Source organism: Cyprinus carpio, chromosome B8 (assembly GCF_018340385.1).
Source record: "Cyprinus carpio isolate SPL01 chromosome B8, ASM1834038v1, whole genome shotgun sequence".
In the NCBI taxonomy this organism is placed as follows: Eukaryota; Metazoa; Chordata; class Actinopteri; order Cypriniformes; family Cyprinidae; genus Cyprinus; species Cyprinus carpio.
The window spans coordinates 15,572,184-15,593,865 of NC_056604.1; the positions used below are offsets into that span (position 1 = coordinate 15,572,184).

The 21,682-nt window shown below is 38.6% G+C and overlaps 1 protein-coding gene across 2 annotated transcripts in view; it reads left to right on the top strand.

The window, feature by feature from the left end:
* Positions 1-13,497, top strand: part of LOC109094825 (succinyl-CoA:3-ketoacid coenzyme A transferase 1, mitochondrial-like) — a 41,193-nt gene extending 27,696 nt beyond the window's left edge. For both annotated transcript variants that reach the window (XM_042729947.1, XM_042729948.1), the window contains exons 14-17: positions 4,578-4,667; positions 9,415-9,495; positions 12,686-12,787; positions 12,997-13,497. In XM_042729947.1, coding sequence (XP_042585881.1) covers positions 4,578-4,667; positions 9,415-9,495; positions 12,686-12,787; positions 12,997-13,032 — 309 coding nt within the window. In that variant the 3' untranslated portion in view covers positions 13,033-13,497. The remainder of the gene's footprint in view (positions 1-4,577; positions 4,668-9,414; positions 9,496-12,685; positions 12,788-12,996) is intronic.
* Positions 13,498-21,682: the final 8,185 nt, after the last annotated feature.

The following is a 21,682-nucleotide window of genomic DNA, read 5'->3' on the forward strand; positions in this document are numbered from 1 at the left end:
CGTAATAAGGAATTTTCATATCTTCTAGGTTGAAGTTCCCTGCTCTACACCAAAGCTCTCTTAGATCTGTTCCAAAACTTTAATTATTTTGAACTAATTTCATGGATAGTTTTTGGAATTAAATTAATAGTTAATTTATTTTCATATTACATAATTTTTTTTTGGTCAAAAAATCATTATTTATATAATAATACAAGTAACTATAAAATTATTAATTATACTATGGGGCTGTTGAATGCTTGAATCTGATTGGCTGACGAACGTTCTAAGGTGTGCAATTATTTTCAGTGAAACGCTCAGCTAAAGTAGTTAATTCACCAAATGATTTCCTATATTTTAAAGGTCCTTACAGCTCACAGCAGCAAAAGAACCAAAACCCACAAAGACACTGACCAAGCATATACATATAGCAAACAATAGGGGGGAAAAAAAACGAGATAACGAATTATTTTCAAGTTTTTGCCACGAAGTTACATTTTATTATGTACGTAAAGCCAATGCTTCATGTCGTGGCAGCATCATCCTCTCAGCTGTGCATTATTTGCTAATAATTCAGTGGCCTGCTGTCAACTATTCCTTACTTATATAAATAATATTCATAATATCTTATTGTAAATATAGTAAGTATATTTATATGTATTTTACTTATTCATTATTTTCCAAGCCTGTACAGTCTTACAGATTCTTAATGAAAGATTTATCAGATGCTGCCTACATTAGCTATGTATATATAATTAAATATTTAATTTTCTATATATGTATTTTCCAAACATTCACACACATACAGAAATGAAAAAAAGAAAAAAAAAAAATAAACTACAACTACTTTTTACTTATTCATTATTTTCCAAGCCTGTACAGTCTTACAGATTTGGAAATGAGTCAATGATGAAAGAAATTTTAACTACTTTTTTTTTTCACAAATTTGTGCTTCAAGGTTCCCTGAAACCAGTTTCTTGATATTAATTAAGGGAGAAGTGTCAGCGGCTAACACGCTGCACAAAGGGAAAGCCACCTTGCCAAAAGGTTATGTTTCTGGTTAATTATAAAAAGAACCTGGAATGTAATACCCCAAAGTTCACAGATTTCATAAGATGTGATAAAGAATTATACAATTGTCTGCAGTTGTTCGGCTGCAAAAAACATACATCCTTCACAAACAAATTAACAATCAATTCATTATCTAACAAATAAAATTAACTAAAGTCACTGTCAAGAATTGCCATGCATTTAAATGTCCAGCCCGTTTGTGTTTCCAGAGAATGAATTTAGAGGAGCGGATAAGGATGCAAACCAATAAAAGGAAATCGCCTGAAGTGAAGGGCATAATTTCTCATCTTCATCAGCAGTCATAAAAAGCAAGGATAGAGTGATTTACAGGGGAAATATTTGATAAGTTGTCATGGAAACTCTCAGTCTGCTGTCCACTAAAGTTGCATTTTTTTCTCCATCTGAAATATCCCCTCAACACACACATATGTATATATATATATATATATATATATTATATATATATATATATATATATATATATATATATATATATATATATATATATACACACACACACACACGCGCCCACACAGCACTTCCATGTGGCACTTCCCCAACGTGTAAACAGTTCTCCTTCTAGAATGTGCCTCCTTCAAAGCCTGCATAAATGAAGGAGAAAAAAGCCTAGGTGTCTGCACTTGGACCCTTTCTTTCCACTTTGCTTCATGTTATTTATTTGCATGCTTGTCAAGCTCTCTGTGTTAAGAGCCCTTTGCAGTGATGATGAGAGCTTGATGGTTGATTGATTGATTTGCTCTTTGTGGTTTTGAGATAGACTCTTGGACCATTTTCAATCGGTTAATGCATTATTATTCTTCATCTGACAAATGACAGTTCGAGTTTCATATCCATATATGTCATTAAATGTGATTTGTGAACTGTTTTCAAGGATGGGAACTCAATGAAAGCTTACTTCACTCTTTGGCAATACATTTTTTCTATTGTTATTAAGTTGTAGGAAAGCCATATGTAGGGTCGGCAACAGCAACTACCTCAAGACTTATTTCAGTGAATAATATACAGTGTCACAATTGGATTGCAGTTATTATTACTGCTTAAAATTAATTTGGAAATAAAATGAGTTTTTAATTGCTTTAATAAAAAGACAAATATAACAAAATGTGCCAGTTAAAGAAATATTGAATGTTAAAAACCACATTGAGCTTGTGACATAAACCACACACATCTGAAGGACATTGAAGGACTGTCTACTGACCGAGCGGCAACCTCCCGCTCTCTCTCGTGACGCCAACAAGGAAGTGACTAAAACTGTAATTCCTCGACTGGCCGCTTGAGGCTGGCTGCAAAAGGGAGTCAGTCCCATAGACTTCCCAGACTCCCCATGTTAAAATGCCCAACTTTACAGCAGAAAAACATGTTTACAGCCTGGTTCAAAAAATTATTTTGGTCTATATAGCTAATTTTGCCCTTCATGACAACTGTGAGAGGGTGAATTTTTTAAAACTCATCCGTTTAAATTATATTAAGCCTTAAAGTTCTGCATAATTAAGGGCGTGGCCACTTGAGTGACAGGTGGATTGGCGCTGCTGACAATAACGTCGGGCTAGGTGGGCGTGGCTTCAGCAACCAGCTCCCGCCTTTTTGCCCATTTTCGATTATCCGGGAGAGTCGCACGGTGACGCGCTGCCAAGATGGCGACAGCCTGCTCTGCACACTTTGTGCTTCAAAAACGCTCTTCAGGAGTCTATGGGTGACGTCACAGACACTACGTCCATGTTTTTATACAGTCTATGCTACTGACCTGTCAGTCAACCATTGAGCAAAAAATTGACTATAAATGTGACAAAAATCAACAATTTATACTACTTAATCAACATATTAAACAATTATTTAAATCATTTATAAATTAGTATTATTTATGTATTTGAAATCAGTGTTAAATTATTAACATTTAAAAACATTTATGAACATTTAAAAACATCAAGGCAGAAATACTCTTTAATTTATTTCTAGTTTTATTTTTAGTAATTTTAGTACTCCAACTTATTTCAGTAATTTGTCAAGGTTACTCCATCCCAAAATGAAAATTTTGTGATTAATTACTTACCCCCATGTCGTTCCAAACCTGTAAAAGCTTTGTTCATCTTCAGAACACAATTTAAGATATTTTAGATGAAAACAGGGAGGCTTGAGACTGTCCCATAGACTGCCAAATATATAAGTCTCAAGCCTCCCTGTTTTCATCCAAAATATCTTAAATTATGTTCCGAAGATGAACAAAGCTTTTACTGGTTTGGAACGACATGGGGGTAAGTGATTAATGACAAAATTTTCATTTTGCGATGGAGTATCCCTTTAAGTTTTCATCTAATTCTTATATTTTATTATATTTCATCTTTGTTTCAGTTAAATAAAAATAACAACAATTATTTAAATTCAAATAATAACAACACACATTAAAATCATGAACATAATTGTACACAGAAAACTAATCTATGCAAGTAAACAGTAGTGAAATGTTATCTTGGCCTACCACAATTAAATATCCAACTCGGACAATATTGTGCATCCCTAATTGTTATATATTAATACATAATTAGACATATTATGTCTGTGTGGCCCCTTAATTTAACTAAGTTTTCTCCAGCACATTTAGAGTAAACAGGAATGACTTTCCGTAAGCCTGTATTGAGGACATTATCATAGATAAATAGACCCTGAAAAATAATATTGTAAAAAATATATCCATACATGAGTGTGCACAAAATGCAGACACCTGTAGAAGAGAAAAAACATCAAGACTTTAAGTATTCCATTCGTGTTCACTTCTTTTTATTGAGAATCTACTCAAGCATTTCAAGTACGACTGTCTCTGTTGGAGACTGAAGGAAATCATGCTGGTTGAGCTCAAGCCCAATACTTGGAAAAACAGCAGAAGACATTTTCTTAAATGAATTCCCGCAGCCTATAAAATAGATTTAGGAAATTCCTGTAAAATGACACTACGGGGGATCAGGAAGCATGAACGGTCAAGGCCGTTTCCATTTTTCATAGTGGAACTAAATTATGGCAAAATATCTAGGCATTTACTTAATGTGTTGCTTCAGGGATGGCAGGAAATATTGTGTAGATGCATTCAAGAGCGAAACTAAATCTATATGGAACACAACAAGCTTATACTCCTCACGGATTTCTTAGCCTCCATGTGCCTAGTTTGTTTGTGCATGTGTCTGTATTCGAGCATGTTTGGGGGAAAAAACCAATAAAATAAACGTCACTGAAAAGGCCCTTTTGTTAAGTGACTCCAGCCACCGGTAATCTGGTTTATGGTTTCCTAGCAACAATGCCCTTTCAGATCCCCTCCAAAACAAACCTGACCGAGCTCTCCTGTGCTCCTAAAACACATAGACCACTGTAGGATTTCATTTGAATTGCTTAATTAGTTCTCAGTTGTTTCCTACAACCTGAAATATTGTGTGTTTGTAATGATAAAAATGTGTTTTGATTTACATGCATGTGTTGCTCATGTCTTGCAACATCTTTATTTGTATGTTTCCCTTCAGGGTAAGATGGTGAAGGGGATGGGAGGGGCTATGGATCTAGTGGCCAGTGCTGGAACTAAAGTGGTTGTTACAATGGAGCACTCTGCTAAGGTAGGTGTAATCATATGAGACTGCATTATACTGGCTTGTTAGCTGCTGCTCAAGAACAAGAATTTTATATAATTTGCATTTCAGACACAACATGGCCATTTGTTTGTTTGTGCTCTGCTAATGAAAATAATTCCTAAAGAAGCCAAATGATCAAGTTTTGCATGTAGCAGATAGTTCTGGAATGCAGACAAGCGGAGTGACAGATGGTAAAGTGTTCTGTGGTTGAATTGGGCCAGAATGACCCAGAATGATGTTCCGGGACCTTAAATAAGAAAATAAATTTCATTCCATTTTGATCCAGTACACAAATATTTTGGTAGCACTTTATTTTAAGGTGTCCTTGTTACATGTTGCATGTACTTACTATTATAATAACAATAAATTATGCATAATTACATGCAAGTTGTTACGGAGATAATGACAGAGGCGTTTGGATTCATCTGCAGAGCTTTTTTTTTTTACAACGTGGTTTCAAAACAGGCAAGGGTCGGACACTGGCAAACAGGCATATCATGGGCAAGACAAAAGAGTAGTCCAGTGAACAGGCATGGTGGGTCTCTGGCGAACAATCTCCAAACAGGGTAATCCAAAGTGGTAATTTGAAACACAGGCAATAGTTCAGGCAAGGGTCAAACAGAGTCCAAACAGAGCAAGGCAGAATAATCCAAAGACAGGCGAGATACCTGAAAACACGACTAGACTAAACAGGCGAGACTTGACAAGAATAAAATACCAGGAATGGCTCCATACAGTAGCTATCACTAAGGAGCGATAAATTCTTACAATGGTCTGCCCGGAAGAGCATGTGAATAGGTGTTATATAGTCTGTGTGATTGGTAGAAGGTAATCATTGAAATGAAACAGGGGAAATAGTCTGGGTGACAGGTACACAGGGTAACATTCTGTGTTGTATGAGAGTCCATGTGGTAGATAGTCACCTCTGGTGGTGAACAAACGGAAGTCCATAGACCGGATTCATGACACAGGTAACACTTACCATATAGTGAATATATGTAGTTCATTAATAGTACTCAGTAATTAAATGTATAATTACACTGTAACAAGGACCTTAAAATAAAGTGTAACCAAAAATTGTAAAAAGTTAGTAGCAAATGAAAAAAATTAAATGCTATGAAAATTGACCCGTTTTCGACATTTGCACTACTGTTCTGTTTTTTTTATTTTTTTATTTTTTTTTATTCATCAAGGTTGAGTTAAACTGATCAGAAGTGACAGTATTTCAGTTCAGTTTTCGCAAAATATTTCAAATAAATTCTGAATTGTCTATTCATCACAGAATCCTGTAAAAATGTACCATGGATTCAGCAAAAATATAATAATAATATAATATGAAATGTTTCTTGAAAAGCAAATCAGCTATTAGGATGATTTCTAAAGGATGTGACACTAAAGCCTGGACTAATGGCTGCTGAATTCTCAGTTTTGCCATTACATGTATAAATTACATTTTAGAAAACTTTAAATTATAATAATAATTCTAATAGTATTTCACAATATTTTACTTTAATTTTTATTTTTAACTTTTGAACAGTAGTGTATGTTAGTAATTTTAATTGGATAATTATTAGAAGTTGCTTGGCTTATTAAAAGTGAACTTTAGAACCAAGGAGCACTCGTGTCATATTTGTATATTTAGCCATGTCATCCATGACTTTTCCCTAGTCACTAGATCCACCACTCAGTTTGAAAACTTTTCCCTCTCCTGAAATCCCAATTCATACCCTGGTTTTTAAAAATGTCAGCACTTTTTGGGAAGCTTCTTAAAAAAGTAATATAAGTGATGTTTCTTTCTTTTGAGACAATGGCAAATCAGCTCTCAAAGATATGGTATATGAACAGAATAAGTTGTGTTGAGCATTATGTAATGAAGGTATTTCTTTAGTGTTTCTTGTAATTCGTCCAAGTAGTTTTGTTTTAAATGTAGAAGCAAGTGATGATTGCATCAATCAGTTTTAATGAACAGATTCGTATTGAGTCACACTGCATGGCACTCACTCCAAGAAAGAAATCAATAATTACCACCAATGACAGAAACTCTTTTCCCTAAGCAGACAGTTGGAGAGACATCAGTATTCTGAGAAGCTTTCAGCTGTGCAGACAGTGGAATGCATACACGCCGTGTCAATGGTGTATGCTACACGTTTTAGCAATCTTAAAGGATAGTTACCCAAAAATTAAAATTCTGTCATTTATTTACTCACCCTCATGTTTTTCTAAATTTGTATGCTGTTATTTTATCAGTGGGGAACCTTTTTTTTTTTTTTTTTTATATTTTTCTCCAAACATCACATTTTTTTTTGTGAAAAACTTAAAAATAAATATTTTGCTCCAAACAGCACAAAAAAACAAAAACAAAAAAAAACTAGGGATGCACATCATATCATTACCCTTTGGTTTTTGGCTGATATCAGAGAGATTATGTATTTTTTAGGTTTCATTTTTGATCAATTTAGACCAGTATTATTTTAGTTTATTTATTTTGTTTTCTGCTTTTACAGTTGTAGATATTTTTAGAAATTTTTAGTAATTTCTTTAAACGTCAGTACCATTTTTTTTTTTTTTTTTTTTTTTTTTACGTTTAGTTATTTTAGTAGTGCAAATTAAACTAAATGAAAATAACAAATATTTCCTTGGCAGCTAGCTTAGGTAACAGTTTTTAGGGTTTTAGTTTTAGTTAACTGTAAAAAAAGAAAATTGTATAGAATTTTTAAGTTGAATGACCATTAAAACAATAATTGGCTTAAGAGTATCGCCCACAGTTTTAATATCAATGCATTCCTACAAGAAAACATCATGAAAGTATCCTGAAATTGGCTTGTGCATTACATACCAAGTATTTTGAAGCTATATATAATAGCTTTCTATGGCTTCAAAAGATTTTGTAATATATTGCATGAGTCACATGGACTACTTTTTCTGCTGCTTTTGTGGTGTCTTTTTGTAGCTTGACAGCCACTATGAACTGTCATTTAATGGAAAGAGCTGTGTAAAGATTCTTCAAAAACCTTTGACAGCATACGGTTTTGAAACGACAAGAGGGTGCTCTTTACTGTTCCTTGAAAAAGTCCTTTAGGTACAGCTTTAGTGGTATGTGCACACATTTGAAATTTGTCGATCAACTCACTACATGCTGTAAAAGAAGATTCAAAGAAGAGTTTAAATAGAATGTAGTAGAAAGAAATTCATATTTAATAAAAAAAAAAAAAAATTATTAATTAACCCTATTTATTTTAATATATATAAATTCTTCATGCAGGCTGTTGTAATAAAACTAGAAGCAACACTAAAAAATATATATTAATATATATATATATATTATATAAAAAAAAAAAAAGAGAGAGAGAAATGCAGGCTGTTGTAATAAAACTAGAAGCAACACTAAATAAAAAAAAAAAAAAACGAGAGAGAAAGAGAAAGACACAGACATAGATTCGGATGTTATGCTGTGCCCATCAACAAAACCCCCTATTATAAACCTAAATGACACCATTGTTTAACAATCTATGTCAGAGTTCAGTGTTCCCATCTGTGAAATGTGCTTAAATTTGTTCCAGGGTCGTGAATAGTCTCTGTTATGACAGTGATGACATAATTCCCTTCACACCACTCAGATCACATTGGTCCAGACAGAGATGGAGTGAAAGACAAGAGAGATGGGCATAGAAAGACATGGCTGCTGTGGTTCACATGCTGCCCTTGCTTTGTTCATGCTGGCAGTGGCTGGCCTGGAGGAAGGCTAACAGGGCCAGCTGGCTGCCCCTGGTGGGATGAACTCTCTGGACATGAGTAGAGTTAACCACCATTAGCTATCTAATTATTATGCCCTGATCCAACAGCACATGGAGTCAGCAGGGCCAGCGTATCCAGTACACCTGATGATGAACACAGCTAGCTTAGAGTGTTTTCTGTACCCATGGGCTGATAGATGACGGGTTGTGCACCATTCAGCATTTCATTTAGAGTGCCTTTTTAACTTGCCGTTCCTGAATCTAGATAAACCATGCAATTAAAATTTTAATTAAAATTTATAAAAAGTAGAAATGATCATACTTGAATATAACAAATATTAAATAAATATTAAATATTAAATATGTATGCATATTTAATATTTATTGTAAATAAATTATATTTAATATCATATGTATGAAATTATATTACTTATATTATTTAGAATATTACTACTATTACTACTTATTGTTATATTATTAATCACTAATAATTCATTTCATATAATATATTAAATATATATTATAATATTGTCAAATATTATATTATTTATAATATTACTGTATTACGTTATTTCATGGATGAACACCAGAATGCTCCATTGTAATGAATATTCACTTATTCACATTCATATTCATATGTATTCATATTCATGTTATAATATAATTTCATGTATATATAATTTACAGAAGTACATTTAATCAAACATTGTACTGCATTTAAGAGGATAAATAGATCCAAGTCTTATGGGTCTTGGTAATTCAGTTTCAAATTAATGAATTAAATTGAAATTAGTTACTAAATCATCCAACCCTCAGACAGTCCTCAATAATATGTATTAATACAAATTATAATTCTAATAGAATATATTAAAACTAATATGGGTCAAAAGACCTTTTATTTTTTGAATTCCTTGTTTTCTTGTGCTAATGAAACACAGCATATTTTAAATATTCTACATTATATTTTATAGTCTTTTGTTTTGTTACATATTTTCTAGGGTGACAAACACAAGATTCTGGAGAAGTGCAATCTGCCTCTGACCGGAAAACAGTGTGTGGACCGTATAATCACAGAAAAGGTGGGTTTTGATTTACAAGAGCCATTGATTTTACCTTTTTAACATAGGAGACTACTTTAATCAACAGCCCACACCATGTCTAACCAGACTCTGCAGCTTATCACTTCATCAATATACCAAATCAGCCTCGGATAAAACTTTTGAACAGCCTCGGAAAAGCTGTGAAAATGGCTTTGCTCTCTTCTCTTAACGCGTGTGCAAAGACATAAGGAGACATGACGAATTGTTATGACACTGCACATAAGCAGTGGAAAATGGAAATCCAATTATTGGGCCCAGCCCTAATCAAAATTGATCGGAGCGACATTACAAAACAACGACGTTTTTTTTTTTTGTCAAACCCAGAGCTACTTAATGTGAATGCTGTACTTAATAATATTATCAGCCCTGCCACATGGCCTGTATTTGGAGAGCTGGGTGTTGGAGACTAAGGATTTGCTGTAGTCTCATCAAAGAACCTTACTAGATGGTTCAGCTTCAGGGGCTCTTGACTGCTGCGGCTGTTCATACAGCTGCTGGTTTTTATGGACTGCTGCTGGCACTTGTTGAGCCGACCTCTCGCCTCGCCAACAGTGTCACTGGACTGTATACACCGCAGTCTTTCTCCACTCCTTACCTGTTAGTCTTCTGTTTCTCTTTGTATGCTTTGCCAGCATCTGCTTTTGTAACAATTACACACCGTGGTTTCCAATGAAAGGATTCTGTCAACATTCGGAAAGGTTAGACCTCTCCAGCTACACTGCCACCACCTTCTGTTCAGCCTGTGTTTGTCATGCTACCCTGCTGTTCAACACAACCCCTGTCTGTCAGGCTAACAAGCTGAGCTTTAACTTCGCTTGTAAGAAGAACCTTTCGGCTCTTTAACCCTCATGTTCTTCAAGACCCCAAGGCCATTTTAATAGCTCAAGAAACATTTCAGCATTCAAGTATCTCCTTGATACTTGGTAGCTTTGTTTAATCTTATTAGAATTTATTATAAGGAACTGAATACAATTTCAACTTAAGAACATTCTTCAAATAATAAAAAAACGGTATATGAAAAAAAGGAAGGAAAAAATGTTTTTGTAAAAAATATAGTGTATTTTTTCAAGGATTCTTTGATGTATGGAATATTAAAAGAAAAGCATTTTTGACAATTTGTTTTTACATTATAGGTGTCTTAAATGGCACATTTAATCAATTTAATGAGACAGACTTTTGAACAATAATGTATATTTATCTGTTTATAATATGTTTTATTTATAATACAGCACTTTGAAATATTTGAAATGTTTTAATAAATGTAGAAATTATCATTAACTAAAATTAATAAATGCTCTAAAAGTATTTTTCATTGTTAGTTTGTGCTTCCTAATGCTTTAAGTAATAACTAATTGAAATTGAAACTCAATAATACCAAGTTTCAGTGATATTAATTTTGAAATTACTAGTATTATTTTGAGGCACTACACAACACTAAGATTAAACATATAGACAGTCACTCAAAAAACACAAGGTTTAAGCTGCTTTTACGAACCTCTCACAAAAATATTAACAAAAAAAGAGCAACTGTTAGAGCCAGAGAATCAAACTTAACGTATGTGGTTCATATGTTAGTTCATGGACTTATTTTTATGATAAGATGCTTTCATTATGAGGTGTTATCTTAGAAATAGAACCAATACAGGGCAAACATCCTTGCTTCCTAGAATGCATATGAATCCAAGAATGGCTTTCTGAGCCAATTTCCAACTTGTCATCTCAGCAGCACGCATATCTCCAGCGCTGGAAGTTTTATATAAATATTGCTGGCAAGCTGTGATGTGATTATGCCATCCATCTTGCCATGTTTGACTGTTCAATTCACTTTCCCCCGATTGTAGAAAAAAAATAAACAAGCATGCAGTACAATATCTCTGAGGGGAGAAACATTTTTTGTACTCTGGCAGGTAGATTAATCCTGTCGCCTACATTGTTACACATCCAAGCAAATCCTCCAGCAATTAGAGGCTCATTCAGGTGGAAGAGAGGATGCAGAGACAGCAGGCCCAAGGCAAAGCAACAGCAAGTGTGCTGCTTATGGCAGGTTGTGCTCCATAGGTATTGGGTGAAATGAGACTAAGGCAACATTAGATCTGGGTCACATTGAACATTAAAGGGATAGTTCACCCAAAAATTAAAATTCTGTCATTAATTACTCATCCTCTTGTCGTCCCAAACCCGTAAGTCCTTCGTTCATCTTTGGAACACAAATTAAGATATTTTTGATGCATTCCAAGAGCTCTCTGACCCTCCCAATGACAGCAAGGATCCTAACACAATCAAGGCTGAGAAACGTATCAAGGATATCAGTAAAATAGTCCATGTGACATCAGTGGTTCAACTGTAATTTTACGACGCTACAAGAATACTTTTTGTGTGCAAAGAAAACAAAAATAACGACTTTTTTCAACAATTTGTCTCCTCTGCGTCACCCTATAGCACCATTATGGAGAGTATCACATACGTAAACAACGTATGTAAGTGGATACGTTGTTTACATTCAGATCAAAGCTTAAACAATGTAAACAGCATATTTGCATACGGTGCTTCTGACACAGAACAGCATACGTTGTTTACATATGTGATACTCTCCATAATGCCGCTATAGGGTGACGCGTAGGAGACAAATTGCTGAATAAAGTCGTTATTTTTGTTTTCTTTGCGCAAAAAAAGTAAAGTATCCCTTTTGGTTCAGTAATGACCTTTAGCATGCACAGTGCATGCACTTGACCTCTTGCAGGTCATTGTGAACCAAATCACGTACATAACAAGACTAACAAAATATCACTATTAAACAACAAAACAACATTGTGTATTATGTATTGTATTACTGTTACAATAGTAGAATAAAAAGTTATGTTAATGATGTGCTCACCTGTTTTGAGCCCATTTAATCACTGCAAGCTGAACAAACACAATAAAAGAAATGCCAAAATCTGCACTAATGATTGGCAGGTTCATATTCTAATTTTTCCAGTGTGTTCTCTTAGACTTTCTGGATGCATCGTTTTCATTTTATCAAGTGCCTTTTTCTGTGCTTTTTTTCACCACATTGCCTTTCTCTACCTCATCTGACCACATCCTCAAGGTCAGAAGAGTTCACTTACACATGGCTGCACATTTGATGGCACTTCTGTCCTGGTCACATTGGATTTCCTTTCTTCTCCAGGCGGTATTCGATGTGGACAAGGACAAAGGTTTAACCCTGATTGAGGTTTGGGAGGGTCTGACACCAGATGACATTAAGAAATGCACAGGGACTGACTTTGAGGTGAATGAAACAATTGAATTACAGAAGCGCATAATAATATTGAACACTTTGCACCATACTGTATGTAATATAGCCCACTGTGATATTTTACTACACACAAAACCCTCTAATACTTACTTGAATGAAAACTAACAGTATAAGCTAGAATACAAGGTCATAATTTTGACTTCTGCTTATTGTCCTGTTGTTGTTGTTTTTTTTCCTAACAGGTCTCTCCTAACTTGAAACCAATGCAGCAAATTTAACGGTTTTAGAAAAATGCTTAAGGCTGTTTAGACAGTTGAGGAAACCACACACTTGTTAAATCCCCCATGCAAATCCTTTTAGGGCTTCAACTGAGGAAACTTCAATGAAGCATTTTCAAAACAACAAATACCAACAAGGCCATCACTGTATCTTCATCTGTTTCAGTGATTTCCATGAATGTAAAATTGCCTGAATGGTTTTTTTTAGCTTATCAATATTGTTTTTTTTCAAATGCAAATTCAAATGGATTTGTTAGAATGTCAATAGGTATTGAATAGAAAATATATTCAATAGGTTAAACAGAAGGTATTGTGTTTATTTTAAAAAGAACAGTCAGTCATTTCATATTTAGATTTTCCATTTGCCGATCTAATTTAACTTTACAGGTTGGAGGCCTTAAATGTTCTGTCTACAATGTGTACATATTATTTGTACAAAGCAATAAATGTGTATTCAAGACCAGAGCAAAAATCCATCTTATTTGTTTTTTTATATTCATTAACTTCTTCTAAATCGTTATATGTGACCCTGGACCACAAAAACAGTCATAACAGTCTTTTTTTTTTTTTTTATTTAGTAAATGATCTGAATAAATAAGCATTTCATTGATGTAGCCTATGGTTTGTTAGGATAGGCCAATATTTGGCTGGGATACAACTATTTGAAAATCTGCAATCTGAGGGTGCAAAAGAAATCAAAATAATGATATATATATATAGATATATATTATATATGATATCATTTATATATATATATATATCTATTATATTGTGATCGTGTGTCCCGCAGCGGCTCGTCAGCGTCGCCCTGGCAACACAGTGGAATCACACGGCACTAGCTCGTCACGGGCTGAGCGGCCGCACCTGCAGCTGCATGAAGAGGGCGTCTACTTCAGCCGGGGAGGAAAAGCAGTATGGGGAGCAATGTCTCCCGACACAGAGCCTAACTCTTTCCTCCTCTGTCACAGAGAGCAGCGTGTGACCGTCAGCCCCCACCAGGGAGCACCGCAACGGGATCCACCACTCAAGACCCAGAGAGCACGAGGGAGTTGGAGCACACTACGGAGAGCAACCGTCCGTCACTCCAGAGCACAAAGTTATCAATAAAATCCACCCTTCGGGGATTGGTGTTCTCTGTCCGTCGCTTGCGTGTACGTTCCTCACCTCTGCCACACTGGTGGAGAATGCGGGCATAGTGTGAGGTGAACACCCGACAACCGACCCCTGAGGTCACAGTCACCGTCAACCCATTTGTTTTTCTTTTTTTTTGTTGGGGGGGTGTTGACATTTGGTTTTTTGATTCATTTCCCTCTCTGCTTCTGTTTCGCACAGGCGGCTTTACGCTCCTCCCCCCGGCATGGAAGAACATGCTTAAACACACTCACCGAGGTGAGCAATCCGCCAGCAGCAAATAAATGGAGCACATGCCTCACGTCAAAGGACGTACGCCGAAACGCGAGGCTCGCCGCCCTCCGCACCGCCGCCCACCGGCACGCCGCTGCCTGACCCCGTGTCCAAGCCCGTACAGCTGATGCCGCGACTGAACAGCGCACGCCGATGTGGAGATGTATATGCAAATGTTTGAGGCCACCGCGATCCGGGAGGCATGGCCAGAGACGAGTGGGCCAGACTTCCTCGCCCACGCCTGCTGACCGTGGGAAGCGCAGCGGGCGTATTTCACCATGACGGCGAGAGAAGCCGGGACTATGAGAGGTGAAAAAGGAAATCCTGAGCCGAGTGTTCCCTGCTCCCCAATTCTGTGCGGCGCAGCAGTTTCCATGACTGGGCATATCGAGCCATTCGACAGCCCCCTCAGTGCGCCCAGCGAGGCAGAACTACCGGTTGGCCCCACACATTGGCTGTTGACAGGGGTTCCCTCCGCACACAAGGTAGCTGAGCGTTGTGGTGATCGACTGAAGCTCCTCCGCGCCCCCCCCCCGCGCGCCTTGAGGCAGGCGGCTGGCATGAGAATCCCACCGATCTCGACGAGTCTCGTGGAGGCCATTGAGCTGGACGGAGGCCGCCCACACCGGAGGTAGGGGAGCGAGCCGCCGCCTTTCCCCCGAAGGGTGGTCCAGGAGCGTACGCTCGTCCGCTAGGCACACCCAGCGACCCGTGAGCAGTGCCTGCGGTTTCCCGGCCCCCAGGACGAACCGATGCCACACGAGCCGCCGCGCTTCCCCCGGACGGATATGAGCTAGCAGGCTGTTCAGTGCACAACCCGCCGCCCCCGTTAGGCACCGCGAGCCGAGGTGCACATCCAATGGCCGGCCGTTCATATCGCCCTCCTCGACTCGGGCGCGGGTAAGCCTGATACAACCACCTGTCCTTCCGCGCCAGGAACCGGTTCCAGAGCCCGGATGGCGATAACGTGCGTGCACGGGGAGACCAGGGCATGTACCGCACGGCGAGTGCCATCACCACCACCACCGCGACACCTGGTTCCTGGCCCGTCGAAGTGGGAATCTTAAAGGACCTACGTACCCGTTCTCCTCGGCCGGGATTGGCACGGGGTTTGATCAGCTCCTCACCTCCAGCACACAGCCTGCTAGCCCGGGCCGGGGACCCGCCGACGCAGGAAGATCAGCAAGGCCGCCATCGGCCGACGCCCCGCTGCTGCTGACATCGGACAGCTTCGCGAGGCGGGAGTCCCCCTCCCAAAATTCTAACCTGTTCTTTGAGGTCTTCTCAGCAGATAGCGGTAGGGGGAAACACTCGCCAACGAGCAGCGCGGCACAGGAACAACGAACGCCTCAAGCCATGCTGGTCTCATGAGGGTTCGGGTGCGGAAGTGAGAGGATTAAAACCGGCTCCCCACCCACTCACCCATTTCGTTGTCCAAAACGGCCTGCTTTACTGGTTTGTCCACCGCGCAGCGAATGGGGAGAAAATACGTTGCTGTGGGGTACCGCGAAGCAAAGTCCAAACGGTGGACTCAGCCCATGCCCAACACCGATGGTGGCCACCTCGGCGCTCACGAACACGCGCAACGGATCGGATGCTTCCATGCCAGCGAGAATGGTCAAGCGGTAACTGTTACGTGCAAGCTGTGGGACTGAATTTTGTCAGTGGAACACAAACACAGAATCATCTTTTATTAATACATAATAAAAGTAATCAATGTCATTATGATCATTTTTAAAAGATATTTATTCTAATGGTGTCATTCTGGTCCTTTTAAATGGATATTTGTACAGTGTTATCAAATTCTTTGAGAATATTTATGGAAGCTCTTTAATTTAAGCCTGTTGTTTTGTCATTTATGATGCATCTGTCGGACCACACTACACCATTGTCATGCACAGCCCTGTCCAAGTTCTTAACGCCGCCCAACCACGGGAGTTCACACGTCAATCAGACTTATGAAAACGGTACACAGCGACCCGTATAAAGTTAATATCCAGCTGTTGAAAGGTCTCGATACTGTATGATGCACGGATCCAGGTCAGTTTATCCGCCAGGAGCCGCACCGTTCCAGCACGACGTCCCGAACTGCACAGGAGTTAGTTAGCGGACCGATGTTCAGTTATTGTTCAATAACATCAAATGAATTAATTAAATCCGTGCGCGCTGGAGTCTATAGTTGCACCCACACCCAGCACACACATGGGAGGGAATAATTTAGACATCTTCTAAGATGCCAAGCAACGAGCCTTCTAAATGGGTTTGCCTGCACGGGGCAAAGAGGCCATGTTGTTTAAATCCAGACCATCGGACGAGGGGAATTGTGAGGAGCATATGGGAGCGGGATCCCGGAGCGGGAACTCGCCGGGCGCCGTCCAACCCCGGAAATCGGGGCAAGTGGCTTCTGGTGGGTCGCGGCCTCGCGCTGTGAAACTCTCGGCACGCGCGGGGCCCACTACAAGAGCGCGGGGTGGGCGGAGTACGGTTGTTTGTATCCCTAACTTCTCCTTCATTAGCCTCTTGCCCGGAATACTAGGAAGCAACCGAGAAGGTCAGGAGTACGAAGCGGGAGAGGCACACCAAGCCCTCCCACGAGCAGTCCAACAGAAAACCGACGGCTCAGACACCCGGGTGGGCCGTTCAGTCTCCAGGCTCCAGGACGGCGAGGGGATCTTATATTAGCGAACTCCCCGACCCGAACAACGGTATGCCCGCCGTGGAGAAGGAAGCGTGGATGTCAAGTTCCTGAGCTTCGCTACCTCCTCGGACCGCCGGTTCACCCTGCTGACCTTCAATGCGCCACTGGCACAGTATCCCTGGTTCCTTACCACTTCCACTCGGGGGGACAGCCATACCAGGCCTAAGGATATTTCGCATTTGCCTCCCACTTTATATCTCCCCCATTGTTCCGCATTGCGCGTATTGTGAAGTGATGTTCCCGACGCTAAGCGTGGACACGAGTGAGAAACTTAGCCTCGTCACGGGCTGACTGCACCTGAGATCATATAGGCGTTTCTAAGCGGGGAGTGAGGAAAGCAGTATGGTGAGTGGTCAGAGCCTTTTCATAAATGACCACACGCACGGGAACCCAGAAGGCACGAGGGATTGGAGCACTACGTTTCAAAAAAAACAAGTTTTTTAGTATCATTTGACCCTTTTAATCAACTCTGTGTTTTCAACACAGCACGCCACAATTGCGCTGAGGGGTCACCAAACAAATAGCCTAGCATAAAATGGTTCTGCCCTTATGACTATAAGCTACTTAAGTGTGATGTCACATATTCAAGTTGTCGACAGTGTAATGGATTGTATGATCCTAATTGTCTAGGATTTATCCCGACAGTCCATAATAATGTTTGTTCAATAACATCACGTGAAATGACAGAAAAGGAAATGGGGTAATTTACAATTCTTGTAGCTTTTAAATGCGTCTTTAAATCCAGGGATAGGCTAAAACACATATACAACAGCAATGAACAACATATACAATAACAACTAAACCACATACTTAACCACAATATATAATAATTACCAAAAAAAAAAAAAAACAAAAACCTACTAGTTAACACCCAACCCGCAAACTAGGGAATTATTTTAGACCTGAGATAATGGCCCGTATATGGTCTGGAACCACAGTTACACCTCGACGTTTCAACAAGTTGGATTTGCTCGCGTTGTAAAAGAAATTATAAATACCGGGAGCGCTGAGAACCACGTGATGCGTAGAATAATTAGGTTTTCGGCTTTGGGTGTGTAGGACTTTTTTAAGAGTCAACCTCGGGGTACCCTACATATTCTCCAGTATTCACAACTGGCGAAAGAAGAGAAGGGCATATATAACACAGGTTTTTGACCAGGATTTATAAGTTTATAGAGTGTATCATTAACACACGCCATTAGGTGGAGGTCCCATGTGTACCTAATGGGTGTACAAAAGAAAACCCCCCCCCCCCCCCTTAAAACATACATATTGGGACAAAACCTTTATTTTTAAGAAAGTAAAACACAAGTGTTCTTCACAAGAACTCTTAAGAAGTGTTCAATTTGAGGAACCCAGTGTGATTCTACCATGCATTTGCTGCAAACCCCCATTTTAGAAACCTTTATTTTTAAGAATGTAAAACACCTTTCTCACAGGCAGTGCTCCCCATAATATGCTCCACTTGTGCACATAGTGACTTAGATGTGACATATAGGTGGCATGTATGTAATCAGTAACTGTGATTGTTGACATTGTCCTGAAGTGCAGAGAAATAAAAATACATTGGAAGACATGTTGGAATCAGAGGGTGCAAGACTGTATTTGCATACAGGCATTGCATATTCATGGTGTACAACCAATAATGATTAATCACTTGTTGTAAATGTGTCAATTCTGTTGAGACGAATACAATCAGTGATTGAGCTCTCATTACTTGTAGGAATCTGTTTAAAGGAAAAGTTTACCACCCCATCCTGCCATTTATGGCCTGCATAGTTCAGAATGGTTCTGAAAGTAAGAGGTTTATTGTTTTTTTATAGTGGAGTTTGGGTAATTGAACTGCACCAAAGGCTGATTAAAAACCCTGATTAACGTCTATGTCACTGATTTTGACCCTGAGCCACAGGGACCAATTAACTCCTGAAAAGCATGATAGCCACAGGGACCAATTAACTGGCCTGCCACCTCCAAATCATCTTGTTAATCATCAATTCTAGATTCTGAGTTCTTGATCGTACCATACAGTAAGTGCTCTGACTTCAAGATACAATATAAATGCAAACTAATTGCATGATTTTCATGGACGGCTGCAGTGGAGAAGATCACATCATGCCACTGATACTGGTCTGTGCAGGATTCATCATTCCAGCAGAAGTATAGAAGCAGTAGCCTATAAGGACAACTTGACCCACTGCCATCATCACTCCTTTGTAAAACTTTTGTGAAACTTTTGTAAAACAGTGTTGTCGGCGAGGCTGTGGGTGGGTGATAGAAAGTTGTAGTGTAGCAGCTGTTTATCAAAAAGCTCTAAACAAATTAAGGCTTCGGTAAGAATTCTGGACACATACCACTCCCACACACACAGATATCTTGCAAATCTGTGAGCTTTTGAGATGGTCTTACCATGTGCGGTTAACATTAACTCTTAAAGACAACCAAAAATGATCCATTAAAATGTAAGCATCCTGCCCAGGGGCTTGTATACAACTGACACTGTATGAAAAAGTATATCCATCTATCCATCCATTCAGTTATTGTAGAAATGCATTTATCATCTGCAACAGTGAAAGCTTTTGAACGTCCATTCATTCATCCATTTTGACCCTATGTTAGTCAAGTCTGATTTTGCTTAAGCCACTGGTAATAGAGTATGTTTTTCAGTTTAACTGTACACAGATATAATTAGAGAAAGCAATGGTCATTTTAGCTCCTCAAGATCAATTCCAAAAACATAATCATTGATCTTTCGCCTTTGTCTCATGCATATTTCAGTAATGCTTTATTTCAGCCTGAGGCACTTTTGCTTTCATGCTGTCATATTGTCAGACTGCTGGAGGTTTGCATGATTCTCCAGAAAAATATATATTTTTTTTTTCAAAACTTGCATAATGCACTTTGTTTTACTTTGTAAGTCTATATTAAAGACACCATGAACCACAATCGATCTGTTTACTTAATGCATGTTCCTTGTTTTCTGTGTTGTGCTGGTGTTATTCTAGTGCATGTTATTCCCATGGAAATTAAAAAAAAAAACTTTATTAAAGCCATAAACCAAACCAACCAGCTACATGGTAAATCACAATGATACCATTTAGGATATAAAGCATAAAAAAGAATGTAAAATTGGATAAAAAGACAAAGATCCAAGACTGCACTTAACAGCTTTGATCAAGGAACAAACTACCCAAGAAGCATTACGAATGAAATAATTGAATCCAAAAACAAATAAGAACTATAACTATTGATTTAAGGATTGTATTGAAACAGTATAATTATTATTATTATTATTATTTTTGCAAAATATGAATATATACTTAGTATATACATAGTTTGAGAGCATAGGGAAACTAACTATTTGGGGTGCTTCCTGGAAGTGGGCAGAATTCCTTTGGTGCTATTTGCTTGCCGTGAGTCTCCAATTGGTGGAGATTTATGTGCAGAATCATGGATAATTTAGTTTTTCACCAGAAATTCTATTGTTTAACGTGATTATTTAAAATACGTTTTTGATGGCTTCAACAAAAGCATACCATTAACAACCTTGTAGTTCACAGTTGGGCTGTCTTTACAGACAGAAATCCCTCTATAGAGAAAATGAATGTCAATCTTACTTCCAGAACCTGACTAATGCACTCTATAACTCGCTTTTGATCTGCCTCCATTCTGGTATGTAACATTCACTTTTCACAATCTAATCAATTTTAGAGTGAAATCAAATCTTACTCTACATTTTCTTGGAAATACATCATATTAGTAAAGCTTAAACTTTATAATTTTTCATAGCTATTCCTTCCTATACAATCATTTTAAAAAGCCATCTGCTTCAAACGCCATCAAAGTCAGTATATATGTGGACATATTATAGGCCCTGATATTTTTAAGCACTGCCACTCAAAACCTGGCTATGCCACCTCCTGCGGCGTGAAGGTCAATGTTTGCACTAAGAGAATCTGGTGCGTCTTTTATTTCCTCTATCGGAACTCTTTTTATAGTCATTCTATATTAAGAGGCTCAAGAAATCATTGTAGCCTCTCAAACCTCTCTCTAAGATTAAAGATTTGACTGATCCTCCTGTTGCAACTCAACATTGTTTACTTGCAGCATCAGTATTGGCAGTATTTTGGAGGTCAGCTAGTCGTCCTCCACATACACACTTGCAAAAACAAGTCCCCCGGGGGGGGGCAGACATAAAGTGTACCATTACTGAACTGAATAGATATTCTACGTTCTGCCCTCATATTGTATGTCAGGGGTATCTTTGTCAAAAAGGGATACATTTATCCCTTTGTTGTGGACATTGAACAGTGTTTATGTACATAAAAAACCTGCGTGCCTCTGCTAAGCGTCTTAGAAAAATGCCTTTTTTTTACATAGGCAGGCTTTTGTGTGGCTCTTATACTACTGTGCTCTGCTGGATGTCTGGCTTGATGAGGTCATCACCCCGTAACAGTCACCATTGTAACCTGCACAGGTGGCAGGACCGGGGCAGAGGAATTGTGTCAGTGCTGAAGGCGCCTGTGCTGAAGTGACAAGCACACAGAATAA